The sequence below is a fragment of the Plectropomus leopardus genome, chromosome 9 (assembly GCF_026936395.1).
Source record: "Plectropomus leopardus strain MGB_pleo_1.0 chromosome 9, ASM2693639v1, whole genome shotgun sequence".
Classification (NCBI taxonomy): Eukaryota; Metazoa; Chordata; class Actinopteri; order Perciformes; family Serranidae; genus Plectropomus; species Plectropomus leopardus.
The window spans coordinates 32,459,538-32,477,819 of NC_142184.1; the positions used below are offsets into that span (position 1 = coordinate 32,459,538).

Below are 18,282 nucleotides of genomic sequence, written 5' to 3' on the forward strand. Positions count from 1 at the left end.
TATAACCACAAAAACCTAAATACAATCACTGCGTAATAAGGATATCTGGGCCTGACATTCTTATTGCCGACTGTTGGAATTTCTGTTCGTCAGAACGACTTAAAAATTCAGATCAAATGAACCGTGAGTGACATTTACTAAAACTAAATCGAAAAGGCTTGAAATTGCTTTTTGGGAGCTAAATGTAAATGTCAGACGTGTGCGCTTTTATAGACGAAGCAACCATCACCATTTTGCATTCAACAGATGAATCTAAGTGACACTGACTGCTTGTCAATCACAAAGCTGCCTGACCTGTTTTGACGATGACATGCGAGGAAACACGAGAGGAGTGAAAGAGGAGACAGGTGAAGCAAGAGACAGACACTGCAGGAGTCAGTAATGATGCTACATGTGTGATGGGCTTTGTACAGAAGGGAATGACACATGATATATTTTAGAATTTAGACCAATGCAGCGCACTACATCTCTCCACTGAGGTCATCGAGGTCATCCTTTATTATAGGAGGAACCACAGGACTAAAACATTCTGAAATAAAATGCCAAAATATGTTAAATCTAGATACAAATATCAGTCCAGCCTGCATGAACAGAGAGTCTTGACTGGACTGGTCCAGCTTACGACAGACGGACCACAACAGACCAGCCCAGACATCTGACCCAGACTGCACCTGACCCCCTTATCCTCACTGGGGGGCGAACCCGATCTGCTGCGCTTTCCCTCATTCCACAAGCCCCGCGAAGCAGATTATAGGAGGAACTTTACAAATAATAAACACTGACCGATTACAAAGGGATTAGTCTTAAAAACATGTATGAGTGGAGGGTGAATTGGACAAGGCCCTCCCTCCGACATCAGAAATATTTCTGGAAGTCTGGCCTGGAGGCTGGCCTATTGAGCTTAGGACAGAAATATGTAAACAGACAGGAAATGACTCAATGGGATGGAGAGAAAGTGTTAAATGTATTATCCACTGCACTGAAAGTGAGTCCATAGGAGATTTATTCTCACCAAAATGCAATTACATCTCTAGGCTAGAAAATACGAAGCAGTGCATTCTGAGAACATTATGGCTAGTATTCTTTTTTTTTTTCCTGTTTTCCATGGTTTATCATATATTTTGTCACACTGTTTATTCTGTTTTATTATCATTTATTTGTTTCAAATAAAATCTGAATGTCAAGAAAAAGTTTTGCGTAGATGTGGACCACCTGAGTTGGCATCGGATGTCAATACAATGTGAGAAATAGACATTTGTGCATGTACTGCCTGTGCATGTACAAATGGCAAAATAAACTTGGACATTACTCCTGTTAAATTATAGTAAGAATAAAAATCAGGTCAACAATACTTTAAATGTCTAATAATGTTACAATTTAACATTGTACGGAGGTTGACATTATGATGTTTTGCAGATGTTGGATTTTGTTCTCCATACCTTATCACGCAATGTTATTATTCTACATCAAAATGACATTGGCATGAGACATTTAAAAGACAAGATTTTGGTGACTTAACTACACAATTTAATGCCAAAAAATATCAACACCACCTGTCATCAGAATTGTACACCAAGTTGATGTTGGCATTAAACTTTGGGCTGATGTTACATTTTGGTCACCTGATGCCACAACCTAAATTCAACCAGATATCAATGTCTAACAATGTTGGCAGCCCTTGGGATGACTAAATCAAATATCCATATCCATGTCTTACCAACTATATGTAGGGCTGGATATTTATTTTATTTTGAGAGCTGACACCATACATTGAGTTTTGATGCCTTTGAGGATGGTAAACGTCTTTCTACAAACCCATATAACAAGAGAAGCCATAGATATCAAATGTTAAATGTTATTTAATGACATTCAGCCCTTACTAAATAAAGTATAAAGTTGGCAAAATTATGATGAAATCAGAAACTGAGAAAAGCATTACAGTCCAACTGCAAATTAATTTGTAATTTGAAGCCAATACCAATATGGACATTTGGGAGTTTAAAAGAAATGTAATGATTCTGTATTTGCTATTTTTTCATTAACACATAACATGATCAAACATATATGATAAAGACCCCCCTGGAAAAACTTTTTGGAGAATTCCAATTATTTTACAGTTGTGATCAAACTTTTCAGTGGTCTTCAGTGGAAGAACTATGGGATGGCATCACTGTTCTGTGTAACTTACCAGTTGACATATACACACATACCAATATATCTGTAACATCCTAAGATGAAATCAAACCATCATGCCAGCTCAGGGTAGTTTTCAATACTCAATGCTATGTACACTATTTATATATTTTATACCTGTAAAATGAGGTATTTCATTATCTTTATTTGACTATATATATTTTTCCACCTGTCACAGCCCTTTCACTACAATAAAATTCAAACTGTCCACTACATTTAGGTAACTGTACTGAGGAGCCATTGACAAGTCATGGGTGTCAGCTGGTGGACAGATTACTCTGGTATTGTTTTTAATCCTACCCAGATTCATAAGGAAAAATAATAACAGTGGGGCAAAAATGCCTTATGTCACTAATCCATATCTAATCCATCATCACAGCGCTGCTGTCACTCGTCAAACTTTCAAAACAATGGAGATGGGCTGGAACCAGGCGTAAACACTGGACCAATGCTTCAAAAACACAATAGCAGCAACTAGTGCACAACTGTTCACCTTGTCAGGTTTGCAGACAGCTGAAGGCAGGGGGGGCACCTTCCCCTGAGTGTCTTGGCACACAACTCTTTCAGCCTTCTTAACAACTAGAGCATACTCTGAGCCCTTTTGTAACCAAACATCCTGAAACGCCCACCTTTACAGCAACACGCACACATCAATGTACAGTGACAAAATACATGCATATGCACAAACACTTCTGCAAAGCCAGGTCTCCACATGCTCTTCAGAGTTCACTTTTCATCCTTCAGCGCTGGATTCTGTGCATTAAAATAAGCAAACTACCGCAGGATTAAAAGGGAATTATTAATGATAAAAGGAGGAGTTAAAATGAATTTGAGGGTTGTCCGAAAGCAGAAAATATGCTGAAGTTGAATGGGATCGTTCCTGCCCTACCTCACCATTCTGGTCGAAGCCTGCCACAGCCCCTTGCTTCAGCAGCCTCTGAGTTTAGTAATCCAGCACTGGGCACTGTTACACAAGAGAGGGCGGGAGGGAGCGAGAGAGATATAGAGACGAAAGGCGGAGGGTGGCGGTGGTGGGGGGGGTGCTTGTAAAAGTGTTACTGGGTTAGATAGAGTGAGACAGAGACAGTGAGAGAACGACGGGGAGGGGGGGGGTTGCTTTGTAAGAGTGTTAGAGAAAGAGAGTGAGAGAAAGACAGAGAGTGTGTACAGGAGGGAGAGCGAGGGGGCGGGGGCCTGTTAATCTGGGATTTGGACGAGCGTGAGCAGGCCTGATACCAGCACCCGTCAGTGCTATCAGTCGTCCCCTGCATTCCCTCCTTTCCCACCTCAGACCAATGTGACAGGCGCTGGCAGACTGGTCCAAACCACCCTCTGCACTCTTCCCTCAGCCTCACCTTCTCTCCCCTTTCGTACCCTAGGAGGTAAGCGGCTGGTTGATGGCTCCAAAGCCAACAATGCAACCCTAGAGTTAACAGAGCTTTCTCTGGCTGTAACACAGAGCAGGCCAAGCCAGATACAAGGTCCCTGCTATCTTGTCTGAGGCTAAATGCAACAGCTGTGTTGCCCGTGCCTGGAGATTACACCAAATCGTGCGCGGCGTAGTTACACCGGATCATAGTTAGACCTCGCCAAGCTAAACCCCCCAATCCAGCCAATTCAGCAGTATGCCATTAGGCTATTAATTTTGCAGGGCTGGGTTAGTCAGCTTTGTAGATGAGTTAGAAAATAAATGCAGAGAACAAAGGTTTGGCAATGTCAGACTGCAGCATAATGTCTACTGACCTTACAAAAACCTCTGGATTTTGCACCTATCTCAAAGAACAGGTTCAGTTTGATTTGACCTACTTTTATCTTACATGTGATTTAAGTTAAATATGGTCTGCATTACAGTTTCATTCATGGTCTTATTGATCATATCTTTTCATAAATTATCTGACAAATATTAGTTAATACAGATCATTCTCGGGCTGTACTCAGAATTAAGTCAGTCCAATCAGATTTGGCTGTTATATACAAATATTCAGTGATTTGTTTTGTTTCTCCATATAAAGTTTTACAATTTGAACAGGCTCAGCGCAACGTTCAATGTGACAGTGGCATTCATGTGATATAGTAAATAAGCTAATGGCAGTAACGACAGGTCACAAATGCACAACAACATTTTTTGCAGGCACAAGACGTCAACTAAAAGCCAGCGAATGTATAATATTAGGTTGCTCTAAGCTGTAAATTCACCACCTCTAAAGCGGAAGAGAGAGGATAATGTTTTCTGTGAGCATGACAGTGCAGAGTGACTCTTCCTCTGTGCTGCTGCATCGCATGTACTGCAGCCTCTACTAAAGACTAGCATGGCAATCTAGAGCGCTTACTCTGCAGTAAAGCCTTGGGACCAAAAAGTCCATAGAAGCACAGCGCAAAGCACACTGAGTTGCAAAAAAATACCCCACAAAACAAGAATCCTTGACTGGAAGCTATCTAAGTAGTCTAAGGGGTCTCCAACTGAAGATCAGAATCTCAGACTTTCCTTATTTTTTTACCTTGAAAATAAAAATCCATCCCATAGTTCATTGTAGTGCTAGAGGAAAAGTCAGACAAACAAAGTCATGCCCTGGGGACCAGGAATGTGTGTACAAAATTTCATGGCAGTCTATGTGATAGTGTCAGTCTGGTCGGGTGGACTGACTGACCGACTAACAGACTGAAACTAGCATGCTAAAAATATCTAGCAGCCTTTAACTGAGTTTGTGCCCAGGGCAAACTGCTACTGAGGCTTCAACAACAGGTCAAACCACAATGTTTTCGCTCTAAATTGACCTTAATAAACTGGGCCAGATATGAAAGTGCAGGTCCAGCTTCCTAAATGCATGTTATAATTGTTAAATCCCTTCACAACTAGCAGCAGACAACAAATGTTCCATGTTACTACATTTTGGCGAAATACGTCTTCTGTGAAGACCACACACTTTTTTGTTGCTCTGATTCAAGCACTGTCCTTTTCGTAGAAGGCAGATCAAACAAAGACATTTTATTTTCAATTATGAAACCTATTTTCCCCAAAATGTCGCTTATGCAATCCTGGCTGCAAGGCTCTTGATAGATTTCTTGGAAGCCTTTTGGTGAGATTTGCAGTGAAACCATTATTTTGGGATCTGGTGTCTGTGTTGTCAAAGCGCAGGACAAAATGTATTTGCCCTTTCTCTGTCAGTGTGTGTTGCTGTGTTTAATGATTAACTTTAAGGCCATCACTCACCAAGAAATGCTTGTAGAAACAGACCTGGTTATGGAGAGGAAGTGATACAGAATACTGAGCTGCTCATTTACTTGCTGATGTTCAAATTACTCTTAGCTGCCAAGTAGGATGCCAATTCAGTATTATATTCGAGAGGGTACAATTAACCCTAAGGGTTGGATAATTGCACTGACATGCTATTAATTTTTACACATTCAGTTAAGACATTATTGCCACACTCACTTTTTGGGAATGGTTGGTTTGATATGAATAAAATTACTGAACCTGCCCGGTGTGTTTAGAGACCAGTTAAAAATTAATGCATCAGTGGCAAAATATCTCTCTTTGAGTGAAGTGCTTTGTTTTGCCACCTTGTCTTGTACTAAACCTAACTACCCAGGAATACTGAGAACTTTTCATGTGTCTATAGGCCTCTTTCTTCATACTTAGAGTAATGCTGATCACCTGGTATTAAATAATCTGTCAGAACATTAAAATAGCATTGTACAGATCTGCAGCATCAAGCAAGGCAACACCCCTATTGGGTGATAGGTCTGAAAAGTTATGTGTAGCCTTTTAATTTAACTAAAAAGATTTCTCTGTGTAAACCGTTGATTTGAGTCACTGTCTATGTCCATATCCTCTCCCTCCCTCCTCTCCTCAGATCATGCCTGCTGGAGCAGGAGTGACTCAGGGCTTTCCAAGAATAGGATTCGCTTTGACAACCATCAGGCACCCTATTTCCCTGCATCTGGCCTTGGGTAGTGAGAGAAAGAGACAGAGACGAGACAAAGAGAACCAGATTTCGAATAGCCTGCTTTTATCTGACGAGCCGTCGACAGGAAAGGAGACAACAAAGTAGATGTGCTGTGGGAGAGACTGAGGCAGCTGGGAGCTGCAGGTTAGGCCTCAGGCTGGTCGAGGGGAAACAGGCCCAGTGTGCATCCAGCCACCATTCTATCCTCTTACATAATGTCTCAAGTTCAATATAGCTCTGGTTGGCTATTTAAAGCGCGCCTGTCTAGGCCCACTGACAAAAAGGTGATATACTTAGTAGCCACAGCGCAGCATGAAAGCCTCTGCAGGGGCTATATTGGTCACAGACAAGCCCAGGGTGTGGATTTTGGTAATGTCGCAGATATTTAAAGCCCAGCTGATGATCCGGGGTATTTACATGAGGTGCAAACCTTGCACACCCACTGTCACTGGATGCTTCTCCTCTCTGTGTAGCACCAGGCAGTCAGCTTAGCAGAATTGGCTTAATGACCAACTTAGGCTGCGCACATGCATGCAGTTTGTTTTTCACACTTGCATATGTGTAACTCAACAGAGGTTGACTAACTGATTGGTGAAAATGCTGGTGCTGATTATGACAAACAGTAGAAAGGTTTCAGGATAGTTAGGCAGTTCTTAAATCATGCATTAACAACTCATTTCACAGGGTATTCATAGTTTAGGGTTTTTAGTATTTACTAGTGTAAACAATACTTGTCAAACACAGTAAAAGTGGTTACGGACATTAATGGTTAATAAATAACTACTAGGTTTATTCACAAACACATCCAACATTTTTTAGCAGACAACATGGAAATCAAACTTTCTACAAACTAGTTAATACACACCAGACATCTTGCCTCAAACAAACTGAGAACACAGAGTGATCACTCAAAAACTTTCAGCATTTTGACTCCACAACACAGCCCTCTTTGCAATTTTGTTTGTGCAAAATTTATCAGGGAGAAAGAGATTAGCATAAGTGAATAATCCTCTTTTTTTATTTGGATTAAATAATGTACTGGTAGAAATACAGTATGTTTGATATTTAGATAATGTGTCTCACTTAGATATCATATTTGCTTTTTTCTTTTAACATTGTCTAATGTTTTCTATCATCACAAGAAAATGTGGCTGGTCATAATCTTTACATTGAAAGCAAATTTATGATAATACTTTGCTAAGATTTTTCACATCTCATTTCACTATGCAAAACTAACGGCATACTAGTTTGAATGTATTTTATGATTGAATCCGACACTCTGGAAATAATGAATGCCAAGATTAAATTTGCTCTTCTGCATTTGAACTTACCAGAAAATGAAGATATTGTGTTTTGGCTGCTATTTGAGACAATATCAACTCATTTAACATGACTTAAGTGTGTTAAGGTTAAGATGCACCAAACCTTTATCAAAAAACTATAGGTTAAGAAAGCGAACTGATGCAATGGTTCATACAGTCTGTGTCTTGCCAAAAAGATGCACATGAACCCACCACACAGAACACAATTTCTACGCTTGTGTGAGAGGAAATAACTCTCCATACCAGCAGATAGTGGTCGTCTGTGATCGTCATTCAAAAAGGGAAACTGGAAGACTGTCCTGACACTAGTTAGCAGATTAAAATCAGAATCCAGTGTTGAAAGAACAAAGCATATTTACTGTGCACCAGTAAACGACAACACAAACCATCAGGAAACATTTCTGCTAAAGGGCTAAATCTTATATAACAAGTTTATTTAAATCTCATTCCATCTTGACTTAATGAGCCGTACCGCCAGTCAGAGTGATTTTATTCACTGACATGCTCCACCATCTCTGACACTGATTCAACATGCTGGATTGACTGGAAAAAAAGCCAACAAAGACCAATGAAGGCTGACTGTGTGGGACACACCAACGAGAGCAAAAGACGCTCACTGACAGACCCATAATGCCCAACGGCCGACTGTCAGTTTGTCAGGGGCTTTATAATCCACATTTCCTATTATTTACTGTATCTGACAGGGGTAACTTTGTTTATGATGATTACCAATAATTATAGATTGAAAGTGGTGTCACATGTGCTGAAGAATGTCACACAACACCTATAACTTTAGACTTTTTCTGTGATAAACTTGCCTATTTACAGGCATCAGACTATCACAAAGAAAGAAGGTAAATTGTAAATATTAGTGTGGGCAATCATGCTGTTCGTCTTTTCACCAGCCAATGATAGCGAGAGAATGCACTGGTCTCTGAAGTGAGATGAGCGTGACTTCAATATTCAAAGTCAGTTATCAGAGAGGACACAGACACAGAGGCAGGTGTGGCACGACAACCCTGATCAAAGCTGAGATTGGATTTACACAGCTCAATAAAAGAGTGGTGCAGAGCTGATATGTTAAACGCCAACTATTTAACATACACTTGGAACAGCATATCCTTTCTAAAAGCCCGATTCCCCTTACTACACAAGCATTACGTTATATTTTAAGACCATAAGCATGTGAAGCTGACACAGTTTTAATGTTTTGTCTCCTACGCTCTATCTGCATTGTTTTGGGGCTCAACAAAATGCAAAACATGTATCTGGAAAAAACTAACAGTTGGTTCAGAGCACTCCTGGAAATGTTGGCAGCGCTATCTTATTCCTCCACATGGGCTGTTGTTTTCCTGTCGGCTTATCGACAAAACTGACTCACTGTTCTCAGCTGGTCAAATGAGTTTCAGTGACAGACGAGGTCTCCTCTTTAAACAAAGGGGGGCAGAGGTGGTTTCCAATAGTGGAAAGTTTGTAATACTACACACAATCAACTGGCAGCATAAAAATGGAACAGAAACGAAAAAAATTATGCATCACTAGTGCTTTCTCTGGGCCCACAGAGTTATACAGAACTTGTCACAATGCTTAATCACTGTAACGCTGGCGATACAATCACAATGAGGGACATTACAAATGGTTCCTTTATGACTAAACTGCCATAACTCTTCACTGAAAAGACAATAATGGCAAAATAGGTGGAAACTCCAGCCCTCCCCAACAGTATGATGAAGTAAAGTCCTTCCTGAAATGGGGAGTCTGAGTGATACTATCATCAACAGGAGAGCAGGTCTGTCTGATCAAGATGGCACGCACTGAAGTATTGTTCCCCTGTGGTATTTCACCTCAGGAAGTACCGAACGAGCCACAGAGCAACAGTCATACGTGTCTCGAGCCGGCTACAAACCATGGAAACCAACTAAGATGAAAACAACTTTTTACTTTGTCTCAGTGTTTCGCCCCCCATCTCTGATCTGAGCCTGCTGGTGGCTTTGGGCCCCGGGGCGACTGAACGCTTGGCCCTCTGTCAACTCACAAGTGTTTATTGTAAATGTCAGAAAAACGTCACAAACTTCTTTGAAGTGAAATAAATGTCCCTGAAATAGAATTCTAGTGACAAAAGCTACAATGGTTTGGTAAGTTCAGAAATCACATTACTTTCCTGTAATACAGCCTTTAAAAACAGGGAAATACAACCATGGAATCCAGTATTCTGAACCACATGCAGTATTTGGAAATGGAAATAAAAGTGAATTTAAACTTCAAGGTAACTGCCAAAACTGTCTATTGTGTTAGTCAACTGGATGCTGTTCAATGTGCAGGAAAGGCTTCCACAGTTTGGTTAAGCCCTTTATCTGTGTATTCAGGTACAAGTGAACTAAAATGACACATCAACATCCAGACGTGGGATCAAGTCATTGTTTTGCAAGTCACAAGTAAGTTTCAAGTCTCTGCACTCAAGTCCCAAGTCAAGAATGACAAGTCCCAAGCCCTTTATTTTGAGCTTTAAGTCCTAAAGTCAAAATGCACCTGATGTTATGCCATTTTAACAACAGTTGTAATTAAATTTAAAATTAATGCTTTTGTTTTTTTTTATTTGTACTTATTTGTTAAAACAAGTTTGTTAGAATCTGTGTGTCTGTCTGCAATTCTCAACCTGCATACCTTGCATAATGCAATGTGCTTTTATTTTTTTAAATTCTTTTTTACAACTGCATAGTTTTTGTATGCAACCAAACATTATCTTTGGTATCATTTTTTCAACTTCCACTACATAACGAAACATTAAACCTCCTGCAGACAGTGAATTGTTTTGCAATTTTGTAAGTTTAGCACTAGCAGCACTCTGCAACATGGATCTAATAACCTTGAGAATGACATCAAGTTTGATGTATGCAGACCGTGCAACGACATCACCTACTGAATCACAAGCTACAACGTACGTCCATCAACGTCAATACGCAAGAACAAAACATCATCATAATGTGTCCGTCTACGCCACTGAAGTGGTAAGGGCAAAATGTAAACAAATAAACTGAGCCCTCTCTGTAGTGGCAATTATGTTTGTCAGAAAAAGTCTGAAGAGGAGGAGGAGGACGTGAACACGGTCATGGCAGGGTAAAAGGGACCAAGTTGGCATGCTAATTTTGTAACAAGAGCTCAGAGTAAATATTAGCATCTATTAGCATTTAGCATTCACCAGCAGAGTTGCGCTGATCAGTGCGTCATTTCATGCTGCATTTCTTTTGGGTGGTTAGTAGACGTGGATCGAATCAGAAGACAAATAATTAGATGGTCGTCACAAATTTCTGACAGTCAGAAATTTATCCCAGACTGTCTTTGATTGCACGTGACAACACACCTTGCTTGAACCTCTCTCACTGTGCGACGTTAGACCACCATTTTAGAGCCAAGGCCAAAGATATCGCCATGTTTCTGTCAAGATGGTTAGCTTTCATCTGAGATCGCAAAGTGTATAGCGGGTTTCTTCGTGGCTCTTTCCTGCAACTTGATTGGATGCTGTCAGAGTGATTCAAACAAAGTGGATCATCTGGGAAATTAAGTGTCAACTTGCTGGGAATGAAAAACATTACTGTTAGTTTATTCAGAAACCAAATTAATTTGTGGCACACATAATATAATTTTTTAATCTTTGAGGGTATCAAGTATTTTCAAATCAAAAGTCTCAAGTCCAAGTGAAGTCACAAGTCACTGGTGTTAGAGTTCAAGTTTTTGATTTTGTCAAGTTGAGTCTCAAGTTACAAAATTTGTGACTTCAGTCTGACTCAATTCTCAGTTAAAAGAGTCCACATCTCTTCCAGCATCCTTGCAATAGTGTAATAAATAATCAGCCACTGCAGCAAGTTTACAAGGACTTAGATCTTACTTGATAACTTATGAAAAATTTGACCGCACAGTAGTAGCACTTTTTTAAAAATGTGCATATAGTATGTAGATTTATCCTTGTAAAAGCTATAACGGGAAACAGCTAAGCAATCCAATGTTCCATGTTAATGGAGATGTGTGTTGGAGAGAAAAACGTTGTATTTGAATTTTCCTTAATGCACCAGTCAACTGAGCAGCTTCACTGTTTCCAAACTCCTTTTAATGCAGGGTGATGAGCTGTCAGTCACAGTCAGCTAAATTGTATTGTGAAAAAACATAATTTTACCTAATAACACAGTTGGAATTCAATACTATTCGTTCAGTCAGAGGCAAAAATACAGGCCTTGGTGTTTTATGAAATTGGATTATGTTAAAATCAGTAACCTGGCCTTTTAACAGCAACTTCGTTATTTTACCTTCACAACTTTACCTACCAAAGGCATACAGGACACAGAAATCCTGTGTCAAACACCATGCGGCACAACACATCTGCTATCTTTTCCACCCATATAGTGGTAGAGTATTTGTATCAACTATAAACTCCCTGATTGCCAACATTGCATTTTCTTGAGTCCACAACAGCTATTATGGTCAAGAGACAAGTTGATTGCTGGAGTCAACATTTCAGAGGTCACCTTGCACCGAAACCTTCTGGAACGAACACTTGTTTCTCTTGTGTGGACCACTACTTCTAATGAGGGCTAGGAAAAAGTGCAAGAATCTAAATGAGTGGATTTCACTTCACATTTCACATATCCTGCTCAAATAATCCGAAAAAACTGATAATTAAAATTTTTCCATAAACATATGACAAGTAGGCTAATATAAGTGTCCTATTGTGTACTGGAAAGTACCTGGAAAGGGCCATACAGGAGAAAATCAGACATAAGAAGCAGTGATGACGAATCTAAATAACTACATACTGGAAATGTGTAGTGTTCAGAACAGCTCTTAATTCCTCAAACACTAAACTGGTCAATGTTTCAGGGAGATCTACAAATCATTACTAGTCCACAAATGTGCATGTGGTTAATAATATGCAGGAAGAGGACAGAGTAATTGGTATGAGGAATACACACAATAATTACCAAAGCTGTTAAAAGTAAAGCAGGCCAGTGTCCTTAATTTAAAAATCTTGATTATTTATTTGATTACTATATCTGGAGGGAATAAAAACATACATTTGGTATTAATTAGTCATTTTATATCAGTATTAAGTGGTTAAGAGGGTTTTACAGTTAGTGTTTTTGAGCTACAGTAACTTCCATGTGCACTTGAATAGTTTTGTGGTTCTTGACAGTTCATTAGTGGAGACCTGAAACCAATGTTGCTACAATATTCCTACATAAACTTGAGGTATTTCTGGGGTTCACTAAAGTGCTCTTTTAAATTTGTTATAGGTTTAGTAAAACAAGTTACTCTCTGCATAAAGCTTGCATTCACAGGAAGCTTTAAGTCAATTTCCTGCACTGTGTACACAGACACAAAGAGAGAGGACCCCCCAAAAAAGCCCAGGAAACAGGTAACTTCTACTTAAACCAGATAAACGCAAAGATAAAACGTGTGTGGTGTCGCCCATAAAAGAAAAAGAGCGAGAAAGAGTTCATACTAACTTAACGGTCTGACTTCACTACAGTAGTCACAAATAAATCACACCACTCTGGAGCGCACGCGCGTAATATGCAAATTGACGTAAAACATGAATTTAAAGCCACCTGACGCAGTTTAAATTCAAGTCATTTCACTTTGCAGGAGCTCGCGACAGTTAAGCAAATTTATCCGTTAGGATTTTACCCCAAAGCTTTCAACGCTGCCACTTTTTGTTGCCACCATACTTTAAGAAAAAGCAGTTACGTGACTCTGTGCAAATACAGAATTTCTACGGAAAGCATGAATTGGAGTTTCTTTGGATAAAATTTTAAATACACGGCGTCAAGTGCGTCTGTTTCAGGGGTTAGTTGCTGGAGAAAAGTTGAGGCGCCCCTGCTTTCTTGCTGGCAGCCTCAGTTCAGTCTCGCCCGCACAAATCTCTGGCCGCTCGCGCACCGTAAAGAGGCTGTTAAATATTACGGCGCCATTAATGACAGTTTGAGAAAACAAACTTTACCTGCGAGATGTCATAGCAGTCTCTGGAAGCTGTCAAGTGTCCACAAACGTTCCCCTTTCGCCTCTGCTGTGTCGCTGTGTAGAGTGAAGATCTGTTGAACCTGCCGTGATGATGCACGCATTATTACTGACACGGCTTCCGCTTACCGCCTTCAAAACAAAAGCCTTCGTTGGAGACTAGTTTTATAGAGGATTTTTTAATGCTATATTTGAAATATTCATCATATTATATTTTTAGATACTTTTGTAAGTTTGTTTATATTTCTTGTATGTGCCGCACCATTCTGGCTTCCGAACAGGAACCTTTATTCTAAAATATTTCATCTTTAACATTTTTTGAGTTAAAAACAGTCATGAGGAAAACCTGTTTCATACAACAGTGCAAAACTAGGGTTTTGATGTTTTTGTTGTTGTTTGTTTGTTTGTTTGTTTGTTTGTTTTTAGCTCCGAACTAACTCTAACAATTCCTACTTGTCGTTTTTGGGTTGTGTTTTTCAAATGTCACCATTTTACTCTTTTATTGTGCACGACAACCTCCTTTTCCTGTCCTGTTCCGACTAACTCGAGATACCTTGATGCACCTACAAAACATTTTTAGCATTTTCAGGTTTATGTCGGAGACTTTATGGCCCTTTACTTTAAGAGTCCTCAAAATATGCATGAATAGGTTCTTCCTTTACGTTCTTCTAATTGCAAAACTGCACACCTGTGACTGCCTAACTGTTGATCAACTAGGGACTGATCATTATTTATAAGAGGGGAGGGGTGTTGGGAGGGGCAAGCCAAATGTTTTTTAAACTGTGGGGAGGGAGTTATGTTTTTAGATTTGGCTTACGGGATGGACATTAAACTTTAAATGGATGTATTATGTATTTATTTTTAAAAAGTCCACAAAACCCCAAATGCCACAAGTAGGTTCAAAAGGCATGATTTTTTTCAGAATTTCTAGATCACATGGTGGAGGGAGGGTCATGCATGTCCCTCAGTCATTTAGGGAGGCTTAAGGAAAAATATTTGTAGCCCCAGGGAGGGTTATTATAAAAATGAAAAAAATAAACAAAGTCACACTGCAGCCACCCTCCGAATCTGATAAATAAAGTACAGTCCCTTGATGAGCTAAAACAGCTGTGTTATTTAGCTGTGCATGCTGCAGTGTGACAGAATGGTATTTGCTTGTGCTAAAACTTAACTGATTAGTTGCAAAAAATGAAAGACCCGTTGATTTAGATTTTTTGTATGTAATTGATAATGGTGTAAGCAGCAGTACAATAAAGCTAAAGGTCAACAACCTATACAACAATAAGAAACTGTCATTACAACTCATACATGTGCCTACACGTTGATTGATTTTATGTGGATGCAATAATAATTAACTGGCAGAGTTTTGCTATGTGCTACTATTGTCTCATGAAAGATAAGGCTGGTATTTATATCCCCTCCTCTGTCATACCCTCATGAAGGGACGGCCTTCCAGCTCTGGAAGAGTTGGTGGTGTCGGAGGGGAGTAAGAGAGGCAGAGCAGCATTGACGTCACCAGCCTGTGGTTATCAGTGGAGGTTAATCTACTGGGGGATGGATGGGCTTATGCAATTGTCTGTGAGCTCACAAGCTTCGCATCTATGGATTTGCTTTTCCACTGTTTGACCCAGTGTGCTGCTGCAGCCTACAGACAAATGTCGAGATGATGGAGAGGGACTTTTCTTCTCTCTGTGGCACTCATGTTGCCAGGGTTTTGCTTTGCCTCTGCCAAATGCAACACGCTGCAGGCAGGAAACATGTGTTTGAACATGGAGTTTATTGTTTGGGTCCGGCAAGCAGTTAAAATGATCCTGCTGCACAATGGGAGGGCTTTACTCTGTGATCGATATAAAGTGGAAATTGATGAGGAGGGTAAAGCGCTGAATATTGGAACAACACTAAGTGCACATTTAGTTATACTAAATGTGACCGATGCAAGACTGTGGGACTCAAAAAACTTAGTCATTACCATTTATTGAAAATTTCCATCTTGTGCTGGTTGTGAGGATGATGGGAAACTATTTTTGTGCTCCATCTTTAGGCACATATTGTAGGAGATAACTGGGGAAAATTAGCTCACTCTGGCTTCTGAATGTGTCTGAGATAAAGGTCAATCAAGCTGAGCTTTAGTGTTGCTAGTGGTATGACAAATCGTCATGACCTTAAACATTGTAATTGTAGCTATTAAAAATGTTCCCTCGACTATAATGGGGAAATAATCTAGGTGTAATAACTTAAACGTCAAAACTGATACTTTAAGGTGGAGTTTTGAAAGGCTCTTCAGGACTGTGTGAAAGAGTGTCACCCTGGCAACCAGACTATAAGTTGTATGGTGATGCAAGTAATGGAATTTAGTCAGCATGGATTTAATAATGTGATAAAATATGGAGCAAAGAGAAATACTTTTGAGGTATGCTTTGAAGGGTCATGCTAATGTGTTTGCAAGTTTTAACTCATCAGGCTATTCTCATGCACTGTTTATGTGTACCAATGAAAAGTAATGTGACAGAATCTGTATATCAATTAAATGTAAAAAACTAATAAATAAAACATCAATTCCTATAGTTTTGACACAAATAATCATGAAGGCTGCACTCATGTGATAAATTTGCTGATGTGAGTGAGGAAGAAGGTATTAATAAGAGTGAAAGTCCTCATAGGGGGCAGGTTGGGGTAGCGGACAGGTCAAACAAACACAGGAATTTAACCAAGAAGAATGGTGTTTGTGTCCTGTGAGAACCAAGTAAACTTATTTTAATGTAGGCTACATTGTCACCATATTTCTTTTCTTAAACCTAACCTGTGTAACTTTATGTTAAGTACATGATATTGTCTATGTTTCATTTCCTGAACCTGACTTAACTTGACCTAACTCTATCCTGCTAAACCTCAGCTACGTAACTTTACATTTAGTATGCAATGTGGTAGTCCTAAACCATCTTTTTTTTTTCTAAACCTGACCTACGTAAATTTACTTTTTTTTAAATGTGAGCTATAAAACTTTATTAAGTGAAGAACTTTCCATTAAGAAAGTAATATGACAACACCCAACTATGTTTCTTTTCCTAAATCCAACCATATAACATCAATTCTTGACTAAACCTAACCTCCTTAACTTTACATTCAATATGTAATGTGACAACAGCCAATTATATTTCTTTTCTTTAACCAAACCTACATAACCTTACTTGCCTAAACCAAACCTACGCAGCTGTATTTTAGATACATATTTTTGTGTTGAGATTGTAACATGAGGATGCATCCACAGGCTGCTAATTCATTAAATATATGAAACACTGTATGAGGAGATGTTGAATGCATAAAGAGATCATGTATATGCAGGCCACACAGTTTTACACCACACTGCATCACAACAAAAGTAAAATTGCTGGACTGCTGGATTAAACCTACACAACTCAATCAGGTCTCTAGAGAGTCCTGATTGGTTTTCACACCATACAGAAGTTAATTAAATTAACTTATACAATGAATGCCTTTAAGATAAGAAAAAAATACATTAAAAACATAATAATGACGTTTGCTCAATGAAAGCTGACGATAAGAATACACAATTTGTCAAAAAAAAAAAAATGATAGCAGTGGCAAAGTTAGGAATGGAAAGGTTTGACGAGGTTCCTGGACTGAAACATTCACTTTTTATCACCATGCAGACTCATGTCCTGTTGAGTCTAGGATGGACAAAAGGACTCAAGCACACAAAGGCAAGTTTCTCACCCAGGAGAATGGAAACCAGGATGTCCCATACCCCGAGGTGGCTGCTTCTATAGGCTGCTGGCCTTTGACCCCTTTTTGCCTTGAGACTTGCAAATCTGCCCGTCCAGAGATTGAAAAAAATCTGGAAAGGGAAACAAAGAGGACTTATACTGAGAGTGATGCAGCTGGACAGCTGGAGCCTCGTCAGAGAGAAAGAACTTTTATTACCATGTGGACATAAAAAGCTGTGAGAGAGGGACTTGATTTCCAAAAAGAGGGTGAAAAGTGAGGGCGAGGTCTTTTATTTTAGGGGAGTAACTGTCCGGTGTTCCTGGAAAACACTCTTAGAAGATCTCTGAGTGATTTTCTAAGAACAGTTTCTTCCTTCGCAAATAATGTTGTGGACTCTAGGGCCTGCGTTTGGCTCAGGTTGGATGGTCTGATGAAATTTCATCCAGAGAGGGCCTGAGTTTATTGCATAATTCATAACTCCACTTTGACCTTTGAACAAACTGCATGTGTTAAAACGGCACATCTTAAAATGTTCTGGCTACCTCGGAGCTCTTATTTCTGCAGATTTTCTCAAAGCCAGCCGGTTGCTCCACATGAATCAAAATTAGTTTTCCGTCTCCTTGCTTCTGTGAATTCTGTATCCACCGAAAGACATATTTCACCCCGAATCCTCTCAACCCTACCAACTCCTCCGGGTGTCACCCAAGCAGTGATCCTCAATTTCATTACTTGGTTCTATATATAGACGTATTTTGTTTTGATTTGAATTCCTGGAAAACCCTTTAATCAAACTACTTACACGTATTAACTTGAAAACGATCTTCCCCCCAGAAGGATCCCACACTGAGTGAAACTGTTTCATCTACACCATTTCATAGAGTTTTAATTAACACAACACAAGATGCAGTGTCCTTCTCTGTCATTAGCAAGGAATAAATTAAACTCATTAAATCTCAGCCTTAATGAAAACGCTCGAGACAGATTTGGGATGTACTGAAAGATGTATGAAGCTGTGCAGCTTCTTTTTTTTTTTTCTTCTTCTTCTTCTTCTCTTGAATTCTCAGCTTTCAATTAGCGGTAGGGCA

General features: G+C 39.5%; 1 protein-coding gene across 3 annotated transcripts in view; it reads right to left on the reverse strand.

Annotated features, from left to right (window-relative positions):
- Positions 1–13,588, reverse strand: part of ptpn11b (protein tyrosine phosphatase non-receptor type 11b) — a 48,626-nt gene extending 35,038 nt beyond the window's left edge. For 2 of the 3 annotated variants that reach the window (XM_042491697.2, XM_042491696.2), the window contains exon 1: positions 13,455–13,588. In XM_042491697.2, the coding sequence (XP_042347631.1) occupies positions 13,455–13,468 (14 nt within the window). In that variant the 5' untranslated portion in view covers positions 13,469–13,588. Of the gene's footprint in view, positions 1–3,082; positions 3,223–13,454 lie in introns of those variants that run through there. The other variant, XM_042491698.2, reaches the window with a different exon arrangement.
- Positions 13,589–18,282: the final 4,694 nt, after the last annotated feature.